At 40.5% G+C, this 24103-nt stretch overlaps 1 protein-coding gene across 2 annotated transcripts in view; it reads right to left on the bottom strand.

Annotated features, from left to right (window-relative positions):
* The window catches only part of TRPC6 (transient receptor potential cation channel subfamily C member 6), a 65013-nt gene that overhangs the window by 7708 nt on the left and 33202 nt on the right, over positions 1–24103 (bottom strand). For both annotated transcript variants that reach the window (XM_038761884.1, XM_038761885.1), the window contains exons 2-9: positions 21857–22631; positions 13970–14155; positions 13075–13239; positions 8838–9054; positions 6070–6297; positions 3986–4250; positions 979–1174; positions 605–808 (exon numbers count right to left, since the gene is read on the bottom strand). In XM_038761884.1, the coding sequence (XP_038617812.1) occupies positions 605–808; positions 979–1174; positions 3986–4250; positions 6070–6297; positions 8838–9054; positions 13075–13239; positions 13970–14155; positions 21857–22631 (2236 nt within the window). The remainder of the gene's footprint in view (positions 1–604; positions 809–978; positions 1175–3985; positions 4251–6069; positions 6298–8837; positions 9055–13074; positions 13240–13969; positions 14156–21856; positions 22632–24103) is intronic.

Raw genomic sequence — 24103 nt, 5'->3', positions numbered from 1 at the left:
ATTACCTTGTATCTAGTGCTTAGTACAGTGCCGGGCATAGAGTAAACACAAGAGATATCATTTAAAAAAAATGGTACTGCCCAAGAGCTGGGACTCAGTTTTCACTGGTGATAGATCATGGGCGGGACCCCTAATTGGGACCCAGTGTCTAATTTTGTTTCAAATTACTCCATATTTTGATAGAATCACAAGTAGCTCCTCAATTATATGCTCCCTGAAGGAAGAAATAATGTCTACTTAACTATTCTCTTCCAAGCACTTAGTACAGTGCCCTACACCAAGTAAATACATAATAAATGCCACTGATTGATCGATGCTATTGTATACAGTTATTTGACATCCATCCCAAGGAGAATTGGTCATTTATTTCCCTCCTGATTGTATCTTCTGGAACAGAAGATGTGGGGGCAGAGAAGGAGCGGATGGCTCTTTAGCACGTCTAACTCTGAAGATACGTCCATGCTTATATCTGTGTTGTATAGGGTAAATCTGAGTCCCCTGATAAGTCATTATTCACTGTGAGTGTTAAAAACTGCAACTAGTATCTGATGGGCATCAGATGTGGCGTTTTAAACTGGAATCATATATAAGCAAATCCAGGTACCTTATTCATCTCTGCATCTTCCTGAAAACCCTTTTTGCAACCCCGAAACAGTTCAGAAATCCATTTTTTAATTCGGAGTAAGAGATATAACAGAGATTTCGGACTTGGCACCAGGTTGAAAGGTACAGGGAGGGTCCTCCCTTCTTCGAAGTAGGAAAACCAGAGTTTAGCCCTTGCAAACTTCCATTCCACATCAGCATCGTCCTGGAAAACAGATTTGATTGTTTACAGAGAGACTTGCAAACAAAACTACTGAGATATTTCGGCAGTGACTTGTGCATGAAAAACAAAATCATTTTAATGCCTAATAAAGTTTAGAGAAACTCTATCTTAATCTCCTTAAAAAGATATAGGAAAAGACATCTACAGTTTACCTCAATCTCCTGGAACGAGCTGTTGATCATCGCAATTAGCATGTTCAGTAAAACAATGACCATCGTAACGTTATAGACTCCATATAGGACATAACCAATATTCTCGATGAATTTGTGGTTATAGTTGATGACCACTGATTTCACTTCGGAAAGTCCAAATATAGCCCAGAACAATGTCTTAAAGCTTTCTTCCACTCTGGAAGGAAAAATAGGCCAGAGACAAATATAGTGACCAAATTTCCTTAAATTGCGACATAATATTCTAATGTTTGCACTGCTATTTGCCTGCTGTGTGACCTTGGGCAAGTCACTTAACATATCCGTGCCTCAGTATGCTCAACTAGAAAATGGGGAGTAAACACCTGTTCTTCCTCCTACTTAATTGCAGAGGGACTAACGAACCTGATTACCTTGTATTTACTTCAGCGCTCAGTACAGTGCTTAGCACATGGTATGTGCTTAACAAATGATGAGGATGATTACAGTCTTTGTTAGGTGCCAAGCACTGTATTAAGTGCTGGAATAGATATAAAATAATCAGGATGGACACAGTCTCTATCCCACATGGGGTTCATAGTCTAAGTTGGAGGGAAGAAGATTTAATTCCCATTTTACAGATGAAGAAACTAAGGCACAGAGAAGTTAAGTGACTTTTACAAGGCCATACATCAGATAAGTGGCAGAGACAGGGTTAGAACCCTGATCCTCTGATTCCCAGCCAATGTTCTTTAAACTGGGGCATGCTGTTTTCCCACTAAAAATATCACTATTATTATTATTATTATTTCTATATTTGTAATAACTATTATTATTGTCCTTGGGTAGAGAAAGGGTGGCCAATGGTCCCAAACATGTGCTGTGTGTGGAAGGAAGAGAAAACAGGAATGAGAAGTAGGGAAGGCTAGTGGGAAGAACATGGACTAGTCATTTAACTAATCTGGGCCTCAGTTTCCTCACTAGTAAAATGGCTATTCTATACCTGTTTTTCTCCTACTTAAGACTGTGAGCCCCATGTGAGACAGACTGTGTCCAACCTGATTATCTTGAATCTACCCTAGCCCTTGAGCCCGTTGTTGGGTAGGAGCCATCTCTATATGTTGCTGACTTGTACTTCCCAAGTGCTTAGTACAGTGCTCTGCACACAGTAAGCGCTCAATAAATACAATTGAATGAATGAATGTATGGCACATAGTGCTTAACAGACACCACTATTATTTATTAGTGGTATATATAAAGACAGAAATAAAGTCAGAGGGAAAGAGAGATGGGGAAAAAGAAAACAGGCAGATGGCATTAGTGGCAGATACAGTGACCTTGTGGAAAGAACACAGGACTCAGATTTAGATTTTAATCTCAGTTTTTCAAGTGGCCAGTTGAGTGACCTTAGGTAAGTCACTAAATGACTCTGGGACTGTTTCCTCATCTATAAAAATGGGGATAGGACAGATTGAGTGTCCTATGTGGGACAGGGACTGTGTCTGATCTAATCACCTTGTATTTTCCCAGTGCTTAGCACATAGTAAATATCATAATCATAAAACACAGGTAGTCGCTCTGACATGCAAGCACGCACCCAGAACCACACATAACTCTCACCAAGATGGAGACACATATGCACATAAACAGATGTACCTAAATACACATACTTATACCACTTTTTAGAGCATTTAATAAATGTTTATTATGTGTCAGAGGCTGTACTAAGTAAGCACTGAAATTGACACATGTTAACCAGGTTGGATACCGTCCTCTAGACTGTAAACTCACTGTGGGCAGGGAATGTGTCTATTTATTGGTGCATTGTACTCTCCAAAGTGCCTAGTACAGTGCTCTGCACACAGTAAGTGCTCAATAAATATGACAATGAATGAATGAACACAGTCCCTGTCCCACATGGGGCTCACAAACTTAATCTCCATTTTACAGCCAGCTGAGGTAACTGAGGCCCAGAGCAGTGAAGTGACTTGTCCATGATTACACAGTGGACAAGTGGCAGAGTGGAAGTAGAACCCAAGTCCTTCTGGCCCCCAGGCCCGTGCTCTATCTACTAGGACATGCTGCTTCTCTACTGACTGATTAATGGATTATTTTTGTTCATCAAACAATCACACTCTCAGAGACACACAGACCCACACATTTGGTATAGAGCTGAGCAGAGCTAGAGGAGAAAATCAGACACCACAGCTGAACACAGCTGCCTCTGCGGTCAATTTCCCGGAGTTCCTGCTGCTGCAGCCCAGTATGGTGCGAGTAGAAGTGACATGGCAAGGTGGATAGACGCCTGGCCTGGAAATCAGGAGGTCATGGGTTCTAATTCTGGCTCTGCCACTTATAATAATAATAATAATGGCATTTATTAAGCACTTATTATGTGCAAAGCACTGTTCTAAGCACTGGAGAGGTTACAAGGTGATCAGATTGTCCCACGGGGGGCTCACAGTCTTAATCCCCATTTTACAGATGAGGGAACTGAGGCACAGAGAAGTTAAGTGACTTGCCCAAAGTCACACAGCTGACAATTGGTGGAGCCGGGATTTGAACCCATGACCTCTGACTCCAAAGCCCATGCTCTTTCCACTGAGCCACACTGCTCACTTGTCTGCTGCATGGCCTTGGGCAAGTCATTTCACTTCTCTGTGCTTCAGTTACCTCATCTGTAAAATGGGGTTTGAGACTGTGAGCCCCATCTGGGACAGGGACTGTGTCCAACCCAATTTGCTTATGTCTACCCCATCACTTGACACCTAGTAAATTCTTAACAAATACCATAAAAAAATGTGGTTACACAGGAAAAGACCTCTTTGCCAAGTGGGTGAAGGGAAAAAATCTAACAAAAAAAAAACTATGACAATTTAAGAATGGCCAAATCTTTCAGACACCTTAATCCAAAATATAACAATTTTTAACAAATAGCCTTTAAAAACAAAAGTTGTGGGATTGGTGTGTTGGGGAGGAAATAGTTCAACAGTACTTCATTGATCAGCATGATGATTTCAGTCGCACTTACGTGGTGAAGGCTTCATTTTGTTTAGCTCCCAAGTAGTAGGAGTAGAGGTTGAACATTCCTATCATGAAGGCCACAAACACCATGATAAATATGACCATGAACTTGAAGATATCCTTTACAGTTCTCCCAAGTGATATTTGTAGTGGTCCAAAGCTTTCATTAGCTGGTAATATGTAAGCTATTCTGGAGAAGCTTAAAACCACAGCAATCGCATAAAGGCCTTCTGATATGATCTGGGGGTCAGACGGATCCCATTTTATCCTGGCTAGGAAGAAATGAGAGTTTCTCATGTAAGTGCCTGGAACTTGGGAAACTACCCCCACTGATTTCCTAGAGGTTACTGTAGACGGCAATATAACTCCAGAATGAGGCTGCCCCCTCTCACACAGTTCAAATGGCTGATCTGTCAGATTGTCTTATAGAAAGATATGATCAAAGAAGAGTGGAATCCACACAAGTCTCAAGAGTGATTATGGGACTGTGGGTAACTTTCAGTGTTCATTCAAGAGAGGCGAACTTTTGCCTAAACTGGAAGCTTTAGACTGCAAGCTGGTTACGGGCAGGGAAAGGATCACCTAATTCTGTTGTAGTGTACTCTCCCACGTGCTTAGTACAGTGCTGTGCACATAGTAAGCGCTCAATAAATACCATTGGTTGATTTGACTTTATCAGGCTGCTGTGAACTCAGCCACGAAAAGTCTAAAATTATGCTCTTCTAGAACCTTACAGGTCTTTGTTTTTTCTGTTATTGTTGTTCGAGTGTTTTGTTTCATCTCTCCATGTATGCCTGCTCTCAGTCCCTTTCCCGCCTTTTAATTTTTAGATTGTAAGGGCCAGGGAGCATATTTAATTTCCATTTGTGAATTCTTTCCCTGCACTTATTAAAGTGTTCTACATGCAATAGATGCTTAATACCATTATTAGTTCTACTACTATTACCCATCAATGCATTTCATCAGAGTGGCCATCAAAGAGTAAAACCCCACATGTAATGTATCACTAAACCATTAGAGAGGACAGTCTTCTCAAACAAACCCATTTCAAATCAAAATTCAGCCTAAAAGAGTTTCAAAACAATGGACTAGACAATCAAGAGAAAGATGTGATACAAGAGAGTACATATGAGCAACCAGCTAACACCTGCAATAATTTAATCTCTTTGAACTGATTTAGGTTAGAGACATTCAACAGAACCTGACTAGCACAGCATATGGACTCTTTGTTATATGAAAAAGAAATTTCCCATGGGAAAGAACAAACTATAGCCCACTGGATGTTTATTCATTCATTCAATCATATTTACTGAGCACTAATGTGTGCGGAGCACTGTACTAATCTCTTGGGAAGTACAATTCAGGATGTTTAAAATAGTAATGATAATAATTGTGGTATTTGTTAAGTTCTTATTTTGTGCCAGGCACAGTACTAAATGCTGGGGTGGATACAAGCAAATCAGGTTGGACAGAGTCCCTGTCTCACATGGGGCTCGCAATTTCAATCCCCATTTTATAGATGAGGTAACTGAAGCACAGAAGAGTTAAGTGAGTTGCCCAGGGTCACACGGCTGACAAGCTCTATCCCTTGGGACTCTAGAACCCTACAGATCTTGTTTTTTGTCTTTATGTTGGTAGAGTGTTTTGTTTCATGTCTGTCACTGGTTCCCTCTCCCACTTTTAATTTTTAGATTGTGAGGCCCATGAAACTCTCGAGAAGCAGCAAGATAAAGCACAGGCCTGGTAGTAAAAAGGGCCTGGGTTCTAATCCTGACTCTGCCATTTGCCAGCTGTGTGACCTTGGGCAAGTCATTCTACTTCTCTGTGCCTCAGTTACCTCATCTGTAAAATGGGGATTCAACACCTGTTCTCTTTTCTATTTAATTTGTGAGCCCTGTATGGGACAGGGACTGTGTCTTACCTGATTATCTTCCCCAGTGCTTAAAACAGTGCTTGACACATAGTAGGTGCTTAACATATACCACAATTAATAGCAATAGAAGTAGGAGTACTTTAAAAATATTCAAATCTACTGACCCAGATGGTTCTTTTGATCATTGTAACGATATTAACTATGGGCATCAAACTCACCCAAGGTATAGTACTTTATGTTTTCTTCCAGTGAAGCAGCTGTCAAATTTGTCATATTCTCGTCAACATACTTCTGCGCTCTGGAAGCATGCCAAAATGCCATAAACCTTGCAATGAAGGATGCTGCAAAGATCGCTAACATACCAAAATCAAGCATGTTCCATAGCTCAAACAAATATTCCTTGGGACCTTGAGACCAGATTTCTTTACATTCAGACCATATCATGCCTAGGAAAGAAAGGGGAAAAATATGCAAGTTTCAACTAAGAAAAATGTAGATACAGCTTCTTAAACGCAACTAATCAAATGAATTCTGAGCAGCCCTCAAAATGCCAACAATCAAGTAAATATTTTAAATTCTTTTTTGTGCATAAGATAGCTGCAGAGGGAAATATAAGGAAATTATTTTTCTGCTTCAGATCATCTTTCTCTCAATTTCCATATACTTTGTAGACCAAGTTTAAGCTTTAAGGTCCTTGTGGGCTGGGAGTTTGTCCACCAAGTCTGTTGTATTGTACTTTGCCAAGCATTTAGTACAGTGCTCTGCATATAGTAAAGACTCAATACATATCACTGAATAATCAAAATAAGGCTAACGAAAAATGCTGCTTACTGACAGTGAGGTACAAAAGATGGAGGCAGCTTTATTGGACAGGCCACTGGCTCATGGTCTTGACATTCAACTGGAGATAGGGACCAGCTTAGTACAGTTAGTACAATTCTCTGTATCAAACAGGTGCTCAATAAATTATCCAGAATCATTAATTGATTAAATAAAGAACATAGGAATCAAGGAGAAGCACTGCCTAGTTGAAAGAGCACAGATCTGGGTTCTAATCCCAGTTCTGCCAGTTTTCCCAAGGTAACTTGGGAAAGTCACTAGGCACAGTTAGGGCCAAATGAATATTATCTACTAGCTGCCCTCTTTCCGTATACTCAGCTCCAAGCCAGCTTAAATAATGTTCCTAAACTGGGTACAACAGGCAAAGAAATTCTTCCATTCTGCAAAGACCTCTAGACCGTAAACTCCTTGTGGACAAGGAACAAATCTAACAACTATACTGTACTCCTCCAAGGGTTCAGTACAGTGTTCAGCACACAGTAGCGCTCAATAAATACTATTGATTGGTTGACTGCACACTCCTTGCAGGTGTGACAGACCATTACACCTCTCCAATTGGACCAGTTGGGGAACAGATTTGAAATGACTAAGGGAGAGATCTCAAAATCCTTCAGGGTACTCTATTAAGCAGGAGGGAATTCTTTGGAATAAGACTACTGGACCATAAGAATATAATAATAATAATAATAGTGGTGTTTGTCAAGTGCTTACTAAGTGTCAGGCACTGTACTAAGTGCTAGGGGGGGAATACAAGCAAATTGGGCTGGACACAGTCCCTGTCCCACATAGGGCTCATAGTCTTAATCCCCACTTTAAAGATGAGATAACTGAGGCATAGAGAAGTAAAGTGACTTGCCCAAGGTCACATAGCAGAAAAGTGGCAGAGCCCGGATTAAAACCCATGAGCTTCTGACTCCCGGGCCCGTGCTCAATCTATTATGCCATGCTACTTCTTTAAGCAATGGCCTAATGGGTCAGACCAATGGTCCTCTCCTCCCATCTCATCACATAGCACCACTAAGCACCTTGCTGTCATTATAGCAGATTGAATGCTGGATCAGGACTTCCACCTGCACCAGTAGCAATGGGATGCTTAGAGAAAATACGTGATGACTGCCCATCATCTAGCGACTACCTGGATCCCAGGTAGTTTTTGTTTTGTTGTCTGTCTCCCCCTTCTAGACTGTGAGCCCGTTGTTGGGTAGGGACCGCCTCTATATGTTGCCAATTCATACTTCCCAAGTGCTTAATGCAGTACTCTGCAGACAGTAAGCGCTCAATAAATACGATTGAATGAATTCCAGTCTGCACCTCTAACTTCTCCCTTTCCAACCAACGCCTTATCTCCAGTAATTCATTTTGAATCACACATCCCTCTAGATTGTAAGCTGTAAACAATTTCCGTGTCTACAGCCCACTCTGCCTGGGGAAGGATTCATGATTTTCTGGCACTGAGTGTTGCCTCATGCAGACTTGATAATGAAACCGGATAATTCAAGTAGTCAAAAAACAGTTCTCAAAAATACACTTGTTCTGTGGGGATAAACTGGAGAGATCAAGAATACTGAAACATCAAATAATATTCAAGAAGTACTGTGTAAAAATGAGTAGATAATACTAATTTGGCCCTAACTGTGCCTAGAAACTGGAAAACAAACAAGGCTGTGGATCTTTCAAAGACCTTGAATAAAGTACAATATTTTTCAAGCCATAAATAACTATGATTGAGTCGAAGCATTTTCAAGTGGTATAAATAACCACAATACATCACACAAATTCTCTGATAAAAAAAAAAAACCCATAATTTTCAGGATTTTTTTTCTGTAGGAAGCCCTAAGCTATCTTTAATCTGAAGTCAGAACTCTGCCAACATAAACGGCAGTTTTAAGCAATGGTCTTTGGCAGCATTCGACTCAGTTTTCTGTTGCTTCCCTCCTAACATCTTTCTCTATAAAAAGCATATTCCACGTGAGCAGACTCTGTAGATGACAATATCTCCAAGACAAGAGAGTCTTAAAGATGAATCAAATCTGAGGATCTGGACTATTTTCCCCCTTGTCCATATTGCCTGTAGGAATCAGTGAAAATCTGTCCAATTGCTAGGGCTGAGAAAAAAAATTATGGATAACTAAAAATAAATCTTTACCTATTACCCAGGATATAATGAGCATCTCCATCCATGAGAAGCAGGATGTTTTCATCCTGAACAGCTGTCTTGAATGATCTGTCTTAGTTTCATTAGGGCGGAGATTGGTGCCTTCAAATCTGTCAGCTGCGTTCATGACTAGCAGACCAAGAAAAATGGTGAACGAAGCAGCGTGTGCTACAAACTTCATGAATGGGCCACGCATTATCTTCCCCAACTGCAACATGTTGTAAATCACAAAAAAGAAAATAGTAAAATAGAGTTATACATTCATGACAATACTTGAAGACAAAAGGCACAATTGCACTGTGGTATTCTGACAAAATTTACAAGACTTTTTCAGATTAATGTTAGAACTTTTTTTCTATAAATTCTAAATTTATAGAAAAATTTATAAATTTTTTATATAAATTCTAAACCATAAATCTACCCTCATTGATGTCCTGTATTTAATCATGTGGCCATTCTCTCATAAGAGCCTTTTTAAATACCTGATTTCAAGGGGAATCGTTTAATGGAGACCATGAGAATAAAATAAAGTTACTGGATATCTTGAAGGCTTAAGTATGTGGTAACAAAGATACAAGACACTAAGGCTCTATCTTATCCAGACTGACAAATGGATCAGTGGTCAATCAGAACTATCTCCTTCAATCAGGTACTGTCCAATTCATGCAATAATGATATATAAGTGCTATGTGCCAAACAGTGTTCTAAGCACTACGTTAGGTGCAAGATAATTAGGTTTCACATAGTTCCTGTCCCATATGGGACAGTCCCTGTGTTGCTGGGGGGGAGTTCCCCAGATCAAAGCTCCCCATTAGACCCACCAAACTCCATTTTGAGACATGGTGGAAGGGTATTGAAGGAAAAGAAAAAAAGTACCTGCTTTGAAATAATTCCTTAGATTGTGATCTCCTTGGGGGCCAAGGACTATGCCTAATTCACATGTGGGTATTTTTCAAAGTGCTTAGTACAGTGCTTTGTCCACAATAGGTACTTAATAATCAATGGCAGTTATTGAATTCTTACTGTGGGCAGAGCACTGTACTAAGTGCTTGGGAGAGTACAATATAACAGACACATTCCCTGCCCACAAAAAGCTTACAGTTTAGAGGACTGTACTAAAGTACAATTGGGAAAGTACAATATAACAGAGTTGGTAGACAAGATCCCTGCCCTCAGGAAGCTTACAGTAAATATTATTAATAGGGATTGTCTCTATTGCTGAATTGTACTTTTCAAGCACTTAGTACAGTGCTCTGCACACAGTAAGTGCTCAATAAATACGATTGAATGAATGAATACTTACTACTATGAATTCATACCAGAAAGCTACCCCACCCCTTCTTATTTTAGTAGTATGTTGGTCAGATGATTTCAGTTTACTTTCAGTTCTGCTGACATCTCAGGAGTGGAGGCAAGGGAGATTTGGGGAAGGGGTCTTTTTTGGGAGGAAGAGACTTTGAAATATAACTGTTTCTCAAGACTAAGCTGCTGTAATGGAGGGGGGTTATCATCTGAACAAGTTGGCAACTGTTGAAAATCAGAGCAGATAAGAAATACATCTCTTTAAGCAATGCAAATATCAAGCACAATCTCACCCCAAATTCTAACTGTGAACCTTCCCATACGGATAGAAATGGTTCCCTCTGACTCACGAAATTTGGAACAACAAATTAAATTTTGTTTAGTGAACAGAAAACAAAAGAGATCAGTAAAGGAGAAAAAACAATTTTGCAAAAGCAAAGATCAAAAACTTTTCAAAAAGGAAGGAAGAAAAGGGACACTGTCAAGGTGAGGAATCCTAATTCCTTTTTCCATTTTTTATTTGCACTTTAAGTTAATTAGAAGAAAAATATAATCAAAAACTTCCTTTAAGGTTTTTTTGTAATTAATTACTTAATTAATTCTTGTAACCTCAAGAGGAACCCTCCAATGTAAAAATTAGAGTGCACTACTAAGGGAAAACAATGTATTAAGGAAACAGATTTCAATTTCAAGCTTCCGAAGGAGTAACAATAGCAAGAAAAAGAGATTTTTAAAAGTGGGGGAAAAACTACCTTGACTGTCATTTTAAATTCATTATCTGCCTCAGTGTTCACACATGAAGATGGGAGACAGATGTCAGAAAGAAATACACCCAGGGAAGAAGAAGAAATATTAAAGGGAGTCAGGTTAAGTAACACCAGCAAATAAATTTGCAAGTCTAATGACTATCAGATAGGTTTGGCCAAAGAAATAGACCCCTGATGGAGATACAGTTGAAGCTTGTTGGCAAAAGGAACAGTCACTTACAGGTGCAAAAGAATTCATTCCAGAATTAGGATTGATTATGGAATGATACAGGGATAATACAGCAACAATAGACCTGTAATTTGGAAATGAGGAATGGGAAGGAAAAATCATTTAGGACATGACATGGAGAATGAACAGTATTAAAATCTAATCAAGAATATGTATAGACTTGTATGGAGGAAAAGGAGGACCTGTCATGTAAATGAAAAAAGAATAAGCTTTAATGGGAAAAAGAAGATGTAAATTGCTACTCTGATTTTTTAAGACTTAGATACTAGGAAACTATTTTCTCCATCAACTTCATTTTTATTGTGCAGTTGTCATGGCCTGGATTTTCCTCTTACTTGGTCATACAGGAAAAATCCATATTTACTGTGGTGTTCCCTAAAAGGAAAATCTCATCTAGTATTAATAAAATGTTAAAATTGGGCCTGATCTTCACTATAGGGAGATTCCAAGTAGTCCTGTCTCAGCTACCAAATGATATTAAACTGTCCTGCTGGAATCATTTTCTCTCATCCTCCTCCTCTTCCTCATTGATACTTTTTTTTATGGTATTTGTTAAAAGCTTACTAGGCGCCAGGCATTGTACTAAGCTCTGGGGTAGATGCAAGGTAATAAGCCATGTGGGATACAGTTCATGTCCTATACAGGGCTCACAATGTTAACTCCCATTTTACAGATAAGGTAACTGAGGAACAGAAAAGTGAAGTGATTTGCCCAGGGTCACACAGCAGACACGTGGCTGAGGTGGAATTCGAACCCAAGTTCTCTGACTCTCAGGCCCATGCTTTAGCTATTAGGCCACACAGCTTTTCCATTTATTTGAGTGGCCAAAATATTTAAACGCACTGCAACTAGGAACATTACAGAGATCGCACTAAACAAGCAAAACTCAAATTCTGTTTCTTGGATTCATTCATTCATTCAATTCATTCAATCATATTTATTGAGCACTTACTGTGTGCAGAGCACTGTACTAAGCGCTTGGGAAGTACAAGTTGGCAACATATATGAGATTTCTGAGCAATCCTCTGCTCCTCCTCCCCTTCCCATTGCCCTTACTCCCTCCCTCTGCTCTACCCTCTTCACTGCCCCACAGGACTTGTGTATATTTGCACATATTTGTTATTCTATTCATTTTATTAATGATGTGTATACATCTATAATTCTATTTATCTATTTTGATGCTACTGTTGCCTGTCTACTTGTTTTGTTTTGTTATCTGTCTCCCCCATCTAGACTGTGAGCCCATTGTTGGGTAGGGATTGTCTCTATCTGTTACTGAATTGTACTTTCCTAGTGCTTAGTATTGTGCTCTGTGCACAGTAAATACTCAATAAATACAATGGAATTGTCTTAATCCCCATTTTACAGAGGTGGTAATACACAGAAAAGTTAAGTGACTTGCTCAAGGTCACACAGCAGACAAATGGTGGAGTTGGGATTGGAACCCAGGTCCTTCTGACTCTCAAGCTCATGCTGTATTCACTAGTCAGTAGACATGTTCCCTGCCCAAAAGGAGCTTACAGTCTAGTTGGGAAGACAGATATTAATATAAATAAATTACAGATGCTTACATAAGTGCCATGGACCTAAGGGTGAGGTGTAATAGGTGTGGAAATCTAAATTCAAAGGAGTGTTGTACTGACATACAGCATTAACTGACTAAAAGCGTTCTGAAGGAAATTTGCTTTTCAGCAACAATTGTCTGATCCTTTAAATGCTGTATTCTCTCCACTTGGCTCTTCTTTTCCTAAAGAAAAATGAAAAAGCATTCACACTGAACGTGTGGATGACTTGTCTGTGTGAACCGAAGACCTCTTTTCGCTGAAATAATCCTACCAGCTAAAACCCACTGTAAAACAGGCAAGGGAGGGATAAAATTGCAGTTGGGAATGTATTTTCCCAAACGTTAACCAAAGTTTTACACACATACCTTGCTGCATGGAGCAATCCAGTAAACCATAGCCAGAAATGGCAGCCCTACTGCAACCGCAAGTACCACCAAGAACTTCACTGCCATTGTCTGCTGCCTTAAACCAGAAAGATTCTCATACCAGATTGAGAGGAGCTGCTGTTGGCAATTTGGATGGGCTACAAACTAAAACAAAGTTCAATGGAATGAAGAGATAGCATTAGTAGAATGTCCACAGTGTGTCCAGTTTATTCATTTGATTAATACCAGTGCACCTTTTCTGATAAAAATCGCTTCAGGAATCAAGTAGAAAACATTAATAAGATTGCAGAAAGGAGAGCAATGGGAGCTTCCAGTGAGTATTAAAATATCAACTAGACAATATCAAATAGATATCAACTAGACAATATCAAATCTCAAAGATGTTTTCCAGGACTCCGTGCCTGTTGTTGTTTGGAGTTATGCCAAACTAGAGAAGACAGGGAATTCTACAAACACAGAACCTCTAGAGGAATTCAAGGGATCTAAGGAGGGAGAGCTGGGGGCAGTTAATAGGGACACCATTCATAAGCAAAAATGTTGACTCGCATCCAAACTGGAATGCCTGCGTGTCTTGTGTCTTCAGACACAATTCTGTAACCAAGGAAGGAATGAGCAACAAAGTGGTTTTATCATTATTATATCATCACATAGGGCAAGGAAAATATAAATCAGTGAAATATGGAATAAAAGTGTTTAGAACCATATGACATCCACAGATGGTAAAAAAAAAAATAAATGCTGGCTTTCTGAGAAGTCTAAATACAATCTGACCAGTATTTTAAGATACATTAGGAAATGCTCAGGAGGGTAACATCAATTGCACTGCACTAATTTAGCATCAATAAAGACACAATTGATACGAGAAGCTGCTTACTTTTTTGACTTCATATTTAATAGCCAGTTTTAAGCGGCTCAGACTTGGACGACCCTGCTTCCCACCGCTGAGATTCATTTTAACATCCCCGTTCAGAATGGCTTCCACTTCTTCTGTATTTCTGCACAGATCAAGAAGCCCAACCACAAAGTCCTTGCACTGCACAGACAATTTTTTGTAGTCGTTCTGAGAAAACAAATTGCAGGAACAGTTAGTTCTTGACAGTCGAAAGACACAATCTTTGCAACTGTAAGCACAGAGAGTGCCTTGTTACTAGCAGTTTGTCGATCCTGTCAACCGCCTCAAGGATATTTTCTACTACTTCACACGCGAGTCTAATGCTTTGCATTTCCTCTTCTGGTGAGTGACCTTCAAGGTAATTCATCCCTACAATATCTTGATGAGAAAGGAAATGCTGTCCGTAGTTACCTAAAGGGTGTTCTAGGTTATTAAATAATTTTCCCATGATTGCATGATGAGTCAGTGAGGTGAAAAAAAATTAGAACCCGGATAGATAATGTGACCTTTTTTCCTTACTATTTCAACAACTTCACATTTATCAGTCTCGAGTTTTCTTCCCTGCTATGGAAGAAAGAGTGTGCTGTTGTAAAAGATGAAAAGAGATGCCTAAATACATAAGTGAATCAGAAGGGACAAGGATAGAGTTTTCTTTTCTCTAAGCATGAGAATGGAGATGCTCCCTTCTGTGTATTCCTAACACTTGCATCTATACCCTTCAAGCATTTAATAACAACCCCACCCTCAACCCCACAGCATTTATGTACAGTTTTTAATGGTATTTTTTGAGCACTTCCTTAACAATACGATTAATACAATTGAATGAATGAATGTGTCAAGCACTAAGATCTGGGGTGGATCCAGGTTTATCAGGTCAGATACAGTGCCTGGGGCTTACAGACATGGTAGTTGAAGCTATGGAAGCAAACGAGTTCTTTCAGGGAGTGTGTGGAGTTGGAGATTAGAAACACACATTTTTTCTGAGTTCTTTTTTCTCCTCATTCTCTGCCCTGTTTTTTCACTTCCTTCTAACAAATTTCAATCAAAATTCCTCTTTCCAACACCCCTCCAAATCTGGTCATGAGAATATGATAAGTATGACATCCAAGATGTGAGCCAGGGACAAAGTGGGTTGACTGGGGAAGGGGGAAAGGTGGGGAGAAGGGAGGAAGATCAGGAAATTGAAACAGAGAAGTGGTAAGAAACCAGGGATCCCTAAGCCATCTTTAATTTAATCTCTGGGTTATGTCAATCTCCTTGGAAAGAATTTCCTAGAGTACTATGAGCTGGCTTCAAATACAGGACTAAAAGGACTGCTCTGGCTGTTTCATAGTGATCTGGAAAAACATCTTGATTAGCTTCAAATTTGTCATCAGAGAGATTCCCTCATCTTAGTCAATCAGCCATTCAATTGTATTTATTGAACGCTTACAGTGTACAGAACACTGTTCTGCGTGCATGGAAGAGTACAATATAAGAGACACATTCCCTGTCCACAACGAGCTTACAGTCTAGAGGGGGAGACAGGTGTTTATATGAGTAAATAAATTACAGATATGTACATAAGTGCAGTGGGGCTATGAGAGGGGAAGAATAAAGGGAGCAAGTTGGGGCGACGCAGAAGGGAGTGGGAGAAGAGGAAAGGATGGCTTCTAATAAGAGAAAACTGCTGGTGGCAGCACATTAGTTATTACTGCTGGAATGGGATACTTGTGTTTTGGAAGGAAGGTTATGTTAGAATAACCATAAGCAAGGACATATTCACAAGTTCCTATATTCTTGTTATGTGTATACTGCTGGCAGAGTGTTAAGTACCCTGGCCCATTTAGGATTATTTTACTGTATTTCTTTCTATATTGTAATAACACTGTGAAATGCAAAGTGTTGCATGGTCCAATACAGTAAGAGTGAGGTCGAGACAAGTTTTGGAGCAAGAAGCAATTTGTTTTGACTGATGCCGATAGAGGCACACAATCATTTCTTTCTTTACTGAATCTACTGGATCGTATTGTATCAATAGGCGTGTAAAGTGGGAAGGTTTTCTAATGCTTCTAGTGCATAATATGAAAGTCTTACCAGTCCAGCTCCTGAGAGTTTGAATGTACAAGGCACCAAAAGCCCCAAACACAGATCTGGGTTCTAATCCTGACTCTGCCACTTGTCTTCTGTGTGTGATGTTGGGTAAATCACTTCACTTCTCTGTGCCTCGGTTACCAAATCTGGAAAATGGGGATTAAAACTGTAAGCCCTATGTGGGACACTGACTGTCTACACCAGTACAGTGCCTGGCACATAGTAGTGCTTAACAAATACTACAATTACTATTACCATTATTATTAATTTGGTTTAGGGAGGGGAAAGATCGGTGAGCCCCTATTGTATTGTACTATATTGTAGCTGATCAAGTACTTAATACAGTGTCTGGTATAGAGCAAGTACTTAATAAATACCACAATTATTATTATTATTATTATTGTTCTTAGTATTTTTATGGAACTTTTTAAGTGTTTACTATGTGTCAGATACTGTTCTAAGCTCTGAGGCAGATAAGCACTCAATAAATATGATTGAATGAATAAATACAAGCTAATCAGGTTGGACATAGTCCATGTCCCACATGGTGCTCACAACCTTAATCTCCATTTTCCTGATGAGGTAACAGACACAGAGAATTTAAGTAACTTGCCCAAAGTTACGGAGCAGCTACTTGGCAGCGTTGGTATTAGAACCCAGGTCCTTCTGACTTCCAATCCCATGCTCTATCCATTAGTCCATGCTGCTTCTCAATAATAATAATAATAATGATAATAATAATAATAAAGGTTATCAGTCAGTAATATTTGTTGAGTGCTTACTGTGTGCAGTGCACTGTACTAAGCACTGTACTAAGCTTAAGAGAGTACAATATAACAATATAATGGGCACATTCCCTGCCCACAGTGAGTTTGTAGTCTAGAGGGGGAGACAGACATTAATACAAATATATTACAGATATGTACAAAAGTGCTGTGGGGCTAGGAGAGGGGATGAATAAGAACAGCAAGTCGGGGCAACACAGAAAGGAGTGGAAGAAAGGGAAAAGAGGGTTTAGTCAGGGAAAACCTCTTGGAGGATATGTGCCTTCAATAAGGCTTCGAAGCGTGGGGAGAGCAATTGTCTGTTGGATATGAAGAAGGAGGGCAGTGAGCCCACTTTCTAGACTGTGAGCCCACTGTTGGATAGGGACCGTCTCTATATGTTGCCAACTTGTACTTCCCAAGTGCTTAGTACAGTGCTCTGCACACAGTAAGCGCTCAATAAATACGATTGATTCATTGATTGATTCCAGAAGGATGTGGGTGAGAGGTCAGTGGCGAGGTAGACAAGATTGAGGTATAGTGAGTAGTCATCACTGTTAGTATTATTGGAGTAAAGGCAGAAGGCTCAGGCCCTTCTTTAGAAAACAACAGATTAAAAAACAGGATTCGATTGGCTACCTGACCTCCAGACTAGGTTTACTCAGTCATAGATGGTGCATTTATACAGTGAATTTAGCTCAGGCAGCCAAGACAGGCCAAATAATTCAGGCCCAAAAGCCTGTAGGCTTGGACTGAAAATAAAGTAGCAGGATTTTCCCTGAGGGTAAAGAGGTGCTCCAAAATGCTATTTCTCTTCCAGCATGACTACTCCAAACAGCTTCCACTTGGTCAATTCTTGGCCCAAAGCCCGATCTTCAGATGCAAATCAGTAAACAGAATAATGGTCTGGCTCAGCATCACAACTGATTCTGATATGCCATGCCCAAGCAGCCAGGTCAGCTCTGTCTCCAACCTGTTGCTTCCTAGAGATGCCTGCGATATTAATGAAGTTAGAGTAAAGGAAATGCCAAAAGAAGGAGCCAAAATTAGCAACTTCTTGACAAGTTACAAGATACCACAAGACTGTCAGACTGTGCGGTTACTCTGTTAAGGAAAAATAAAGCTACCAATTAAACCTCTAGTTTCTGTAGTCTTACCCAAATGAATTTTGCTTCCTCTTTTCCATGTGAAAGAATGATAGATAAAACTATTAAACTTTATAGTCCCGCCACCGTCAAACACTTCAAAGAGCCTTGTATTGTTTATAGTACAGGTTGTGGTTCTATGGTTTTTAATAACTGTTTCAATCTGAAAGTTGACATACAAGGTCCCTCTCCTGGAGCAATTTTGCCACCCAAATTTTCAAGCAGATATGTTATTTTTAAGGGGGTTTTATGCTAAATATACCTTTTTCCTTTAGAGTTACAAATAAACATCTTTGCATAGTTTAGACGACAAGAAGATACACTTATGACAAGTATGTTAAAAATTCAATTTGCACAGTTAAGTAGCCTGGAGTGCCGCCTACTGCCTCTTGGGTCTTGGGAGTGGCTAAACGAAAATGACTGATTGATTTAATTTAGTAGCAGATCTCTCCAGACCCATGACTTCTCACTGATTCTAATTTGAATGTTCATTTTCTACTATTTGAATTTGAAGGGCACATGTTTCAGTTAAAAAATGAAGAACACAGCATCCAGAGGGTATGCTACCACATGACAATAATCTACAGCTTAAAAAATGAAGTCTGGTCGGGATCATGCACTAGGGGAGGGTGGAGGGAGGGTGCTGTGCAGTGATCACAGCTGAAACCTCTGTTTCAGTGTTCCAATAGCAAATTACAATTTGGAGAAGCAAAATGGTTCTTCGGGCAGACAGCCGGAACTCAGTGCAAAGTCTTTACATTTAAATAATCCTTTAAAAAGTCCATTAAACTGGGGGAAACCCTGGTATCTCAGTGTGGTGGAAATTTAATCCCCTATTAGCTTTCTGAACCCTACATATTAGAGGTTGATAATTCAGGAAGGGAAGGAAAAGGATCTTCTTCCTTCATAGCAGACGCATCTTGGTCCAGATGAAGGAGAATTTTCTACTTTCAAATATTTTCCAGAAGATAAAGTTAAGGGTTTACAAAAGATTTGAGTGAAAAAATCCAGATCCGGTTCCAAATACAGATCCTGAGTGATTTTGGATCTTGGATCTGAAGGGACCAAAATAGCCCCCAGAAACCCATGTCCATTCTCTTTTTTTTTTTAACGGTATTTGTTAAGTACTTACTATGTGCCAGCCACTGTTCTAAGCGCTGGGGTAGATGTCCCATATGGGGCTCACAATCTGAATTCCTATTTTACAGATGAGGTAACCGAGGCACAGAGAAGTTGTTACTTTCCCGAGTTGACACTACAGACAAGTGGAAGAGCCAGGATTAGAACCCAGGTCTCTCTGAGTCCCAGTCCCCTGCTGTATCCACTAGGCCATCCCACTTCTCTTGGCTGCCATGAATCACTGAATTATCCTAAAGTCTTCAAATCAGAACTATTTCCCCCTGAATCTTTACTATTCTCTTAATATTATGCATGTCGTCCTTCTAACATATATTCCAATGAGATACACTCTCAGCACATCCATCTAATTAAGATAATGACATTTCATGTCAGTTCACATAAGGATATTCAGGGAAGAATAAGGGCAATCCATAATATGTGGTAATGATCGAGAAGCAGCATGATCTACTGGAAAGAGCATGGGCCTGGTGTTCTAATCCCGGCTCCACCACTTGTGGGCTGTGTGACCTTGGGCAAGTCACTTAACTGATCTTTGCCTCAGTTTCCTCATCTGTAAAATGGAGATTAAATCCTATTCCCTCATACTTAGTGGGCCCCATGTGACATGGACTCCATCCAACCTGATTGACTTGTATCTACCCCATCTGTCAGTAAAGTGTTTGGCACCTAGTAAGCGTTTAACAAATTACCACCGTTATTAGTAGTAGTCATTTTATTCTAGTAATAATAATAATAATGGTGGAAACAAGACTAATAATGATGGTGTTATTTGTTAAGTGCTTGCTAGGTGCCAAGCACTATATCAATACAGCACAATCAGTTTGAATGTAGCATCTGTCTAACAAAGAGTTCACAGTCTAAGAAGAAAGGAGAACAGGTACTGAATCCCCATTTTACAGGTGAGGAAACTGAGTAACAGAGAAGTTAAATGACTTGCCCAAGGTCACCTAGCAGGCAGGCCCTAAGGTACCCAAGTACATAGATGAGAGTGTAGCACTGAAGAGTCCTTTGGAGGGGATATAAATTGGGTGGTTGAGAGATTTAATCAGGGTACGCCTCCTGGAGGTGACGTGATTTTAGAAGGGATTTGAAAATGGGGAGAGCAGTGACCTGCTGGATGAGAAGTGGGGGGAATGAATTCCACTCAAGAGAAGGGGGGTAAACAAGAGGTCAGGGTTGAGAAAGAAAAGAACAGGGCACAGGGAAAAGTGATAAACTATAGCAGGAAAGTTTGTAGCCAACAAGATGGCTAGAAGCAGAAATAATGTTTGATTGAGGACGAGTTTCTTCGGGTCGAGTTCCAAGTTTCAGAATCCCTCTACCTCTCTCAGATCCTGATGAACTTGATTGTTGGAAGATTTAAGACAAAAATGGTTTAATGTCAGATTGGCTTGTTATAGTCACAGAACGTGTCTGCTAATTCTGTTGTATTCTACTTTCTTAAGCATTTAGTACAGTGCTCTGCACATGGTAAGCACTCAATAAATACCACTGATTGATTGATTAATATGCTGGGCTACTTTCTTTGTGCAGGGACTGATCTTCAGAATGCCTGATCATTTACTGAAGTATTTTAAATTGAAGCACCTTCTCAGAAGAATATTCTTGGTTAGTATTAGGTGCTTTTATTTCTCCCTAGAAGATGAAGAACGATTAGCAGTGAAAGCAAATGAAAGATGACAGGAACATCTTGAAAATGCAAGTATCTAATGGCCTACTGAAAATAATAATAATAACAATAGTATTTGTTAAGCACTGTGTGTCAAGCACTGTTCTAAGTGCTGGGGAAGATACAAGCTAATCAGGTTGGACACGGTCCATTCTCCACATAGGGCTCACCATCTTAACCTCATTTTATAGATGAGGGAACTGAGGCCCAGATAAGTGAAGTGATTTGCCCAAGGTCACGCAGCAGACAAGTGATGGAGGCAGGATTAGAACCCAGGTCCTTCTGCCTCCTGGGACTGCGCTCTATCCAGCAGGCCACACTGCTACCTGAAAGGCCCAGTCAAATGATGATGGAGGCCTGGGACAGAACTTCCACAGGGGTTGTGACAGTGATGGTGGAGGCGGAGGTGGCTGGCACAGAGACAGCTGGTCCGGGAGAGCTTGAGGAGGAAAAATATCAAGGGGGGCTGAGTAGATATCAGGCCAGAGGCAGCCAGGCAAGACACTCTAGCTCTGGAAGCCAGAGGGAGACAAGACCCTTGAGGGTCAGCTCTCTTCCCAGTTATCCCACCGCCGCTCCGACATTCATCACCACACTGGCCTTCTCCCCAGCCTACTGAAACCAACTTTCTCCATAGCCCCTAGGCAGTCAGGGAACTTGTGACATACACACAGAACTTCCTACTTCGGTTTTGGTTTCAAGTAAGGCATGTTCCGCATCTTGCAACTTTCTAAAGAGAACCTATGCTTTCTAGTCGACTGGTCAGTCTGATTTTTCTTACGTTTCGAAAAATGATTTAGAATCCGCAAGAACACCCTCTTGCCATTTAAAAAATGACTCGAGACTGAATTAAGACTGAGCCCCATATGGGACAGGGACTGCATCCAACCTGATTAGTTTGGATCTAACCCACCTCTTAATAACCCAGCATCAACAATAAGCAACAATCTCATCCACTTCGGAAAACATGCTATTAAAACATTCTTCATTACACCAATTTCAGGACGCCCGGTTTTCCATCATGTGACAGAACCACCTGTTGCTTCAAAACGAAAGAGCTCTGGGGGAGTTCACATACCTTGAATTCTTTCTCAATGTTCGCTAGCACGGCCAGTTCATTGCTAAGTTCTAAGGCCGTCATGACGGGGTCTTCGCTAGACAGGGACAGGTAAGCAGGACTTGCCAGGCCTCTGTAGGCATTAATTCTGGATCTAGAATGGCTGAATGAGTCGTTTTTTTGTTTCTGGTTGCACTCGCCGCACTTGCAGAAATAGTCATGGGGTCTCTCGATCCGGGCTCCTTTCCTCAGGAGGGTGTGGACGATCTCATACTCCTGGCAGTGGGCAGCCAGAATGATGGGAGTGACGTCGTGGGAGAACCGTGTGCCGTCTTCATCGTAGGCGTAAAAATCATCCAGCTGTATTTCAGATTGGCTGGGGCTGGTCGCCAGCCTCTTGCCCTCGGCGAACGCAGGGTGGTTTAGGATGGCTTCCACTATCCGAACGTACCCCTTACTGATTGCCAACAGCAACGCGTCTCCCACCCGAGACAGGTTTTCTTTCTTCAGCAAAAGTTCGGTGATCTCCAGGTGCTCGTTGGCGACTGCAAGCTGCAGAGCATTCTGTCCCATGTAGTCGACGCAATTCACATTGAGGGAGAGGCATTCTTCCAACATTTTGCGCACAACTGGAATGTTACCATATTCTGCCGCATCTAAAAAGCGTTCCTCCTCAATGGAGAGACTGGTTGACCGGTCACTGAACATGTACGCTGGACCTCGGTTTGCCAACCTTCTCCCCTTCTCGCGGAGGATGGTCTGCCGCCGATGTGCTAATCTGCTCTCTGTTCCTCGTCTGCATGGAAACGGAGAGGTTGTTAGCAAATAGAACCGGCATTTTAGCGTGTTGTCAGTGGAAAACTCTTCGGCATCTCAGGCAGCTGCCCTATTATCTGGAGACTAATTCTATTACAAAAGAAAACGAAATCCATTAACAAATAAGTGCCGGCAGAACTTCTCCTTTATTAAGCAAGGACCAATTGAAAGATTTAAGAAATTAATCATTTAAGAAATGAGTAAAACTTTCAGGCATCACAGAGTGGCCTAGTGGATAAAGCACTGGGCTGGGAATTTGAGGATCTGAGTTCTAATTCCGACTCCATCACTTATCTGCTGAGTGACCTTGGGCAAATCACTTCACGTCTTGGGGGCTCAGTTACCTCATCTGTCAAATGTGTATTAAGACTGAGCCCCATGAGGGATGGAGACTGTATCCACCCTGATTAGCTTGGATCTACTTCGCCTCTTAAACAGTGCCTGGCACATAGTGAGTGCTTAACAAATACCATAAAAAAAATTAAAATCCAGTGAGGTTGTCTTCCTAATGTGCACATACCCATACGTACATACACGTATCTTTGGGAATAAAGACTACTCACCCCAGATACCTCTCTCTTCCCATCTTCCCCCAGAATACACACTTACACTCACATCCACTCCATTCTCCCTCACCTGCACTATAAAAAAGAAAAACGATGTAGCAGTTGGCTATATTGCTGAATCAAAATGGAAATGGAAAAGGCTATGGTGGAAGTCTGGAAGTCTTCAGTTAACCAGAGTCAGCATCTCTGACACAGAGAGCCCTGTTGGAAGCCTCCCAAAATATGAAATCCCCCAGGAAATCCCCTATAGGGCATTTTATGACCAAAGGGTAGGGAAGGAAAGTAAAAAACAAACAACAAAAAACACTTTTGCTGCAGAAACAGAAATCTTTTCCTGAGATTTTTGCATTTCAGTCCTTGTTCCGGGCTGCCCCAACTCTGGAAAAAAAAGGCTGGGAAATACTGATTCATTCATTAATTCGTACTCATTGAGCAGATGCCATATAGGTGCATGCTGCTTAGATTCTTTGGCTCCCTTGGAGAAGCAAAACAGCAAAAAACAAAAACCAAGAACTGCACTGCTTCAGAATGGATCTCTTTGTCCAAATCTGAAAAGCTGGGTAACCAAAACATGAATTACACCCAGAGTCAAAAGGCAATAAGTGAGAGAAACACATTTAACTTTTTCAATAGCTTTACCTTGGTCATAAATGAGCATATTTCTTTAGATCCTTCTATCCATCTTTTGAAGATGTGATTTCTAAAATAATCTTTTAGTCAAATATAGACTCAAGGTGGGTATTTTACTCAAAACATTCAATCACAAGCATTTATTAATAGTCATAAGAACTGGGGCATTTGTTAAACACTTATTACATGCCAAGCACTGTTCTAAGAACTGGAATAGATACAAAGCAGTTAGGTTGGACATAGTCACTGTCCCAGA

The sequence above is a fragment of the Tachyglossus aculeatus genome, chromosome 20 (genome assembly GCF_015852505.1).
Source record: "Tachyglossus aculeatus isolate mTacAcu1 chromosome 20, mTacAcu1.pri, whole genome shotgun sequence".
NCBI lineage: Eukaryota > Metazoa > Chordata > Mammalia > Monotremata > Tachyglossidae > Tachyglossus > Tachyglossus aculeatus.
The sequence above is the reverse complement of the archived record's forward strand: the minus strand, read 5'-3'. Positions and strand labels throughout refer to the sequence as shown.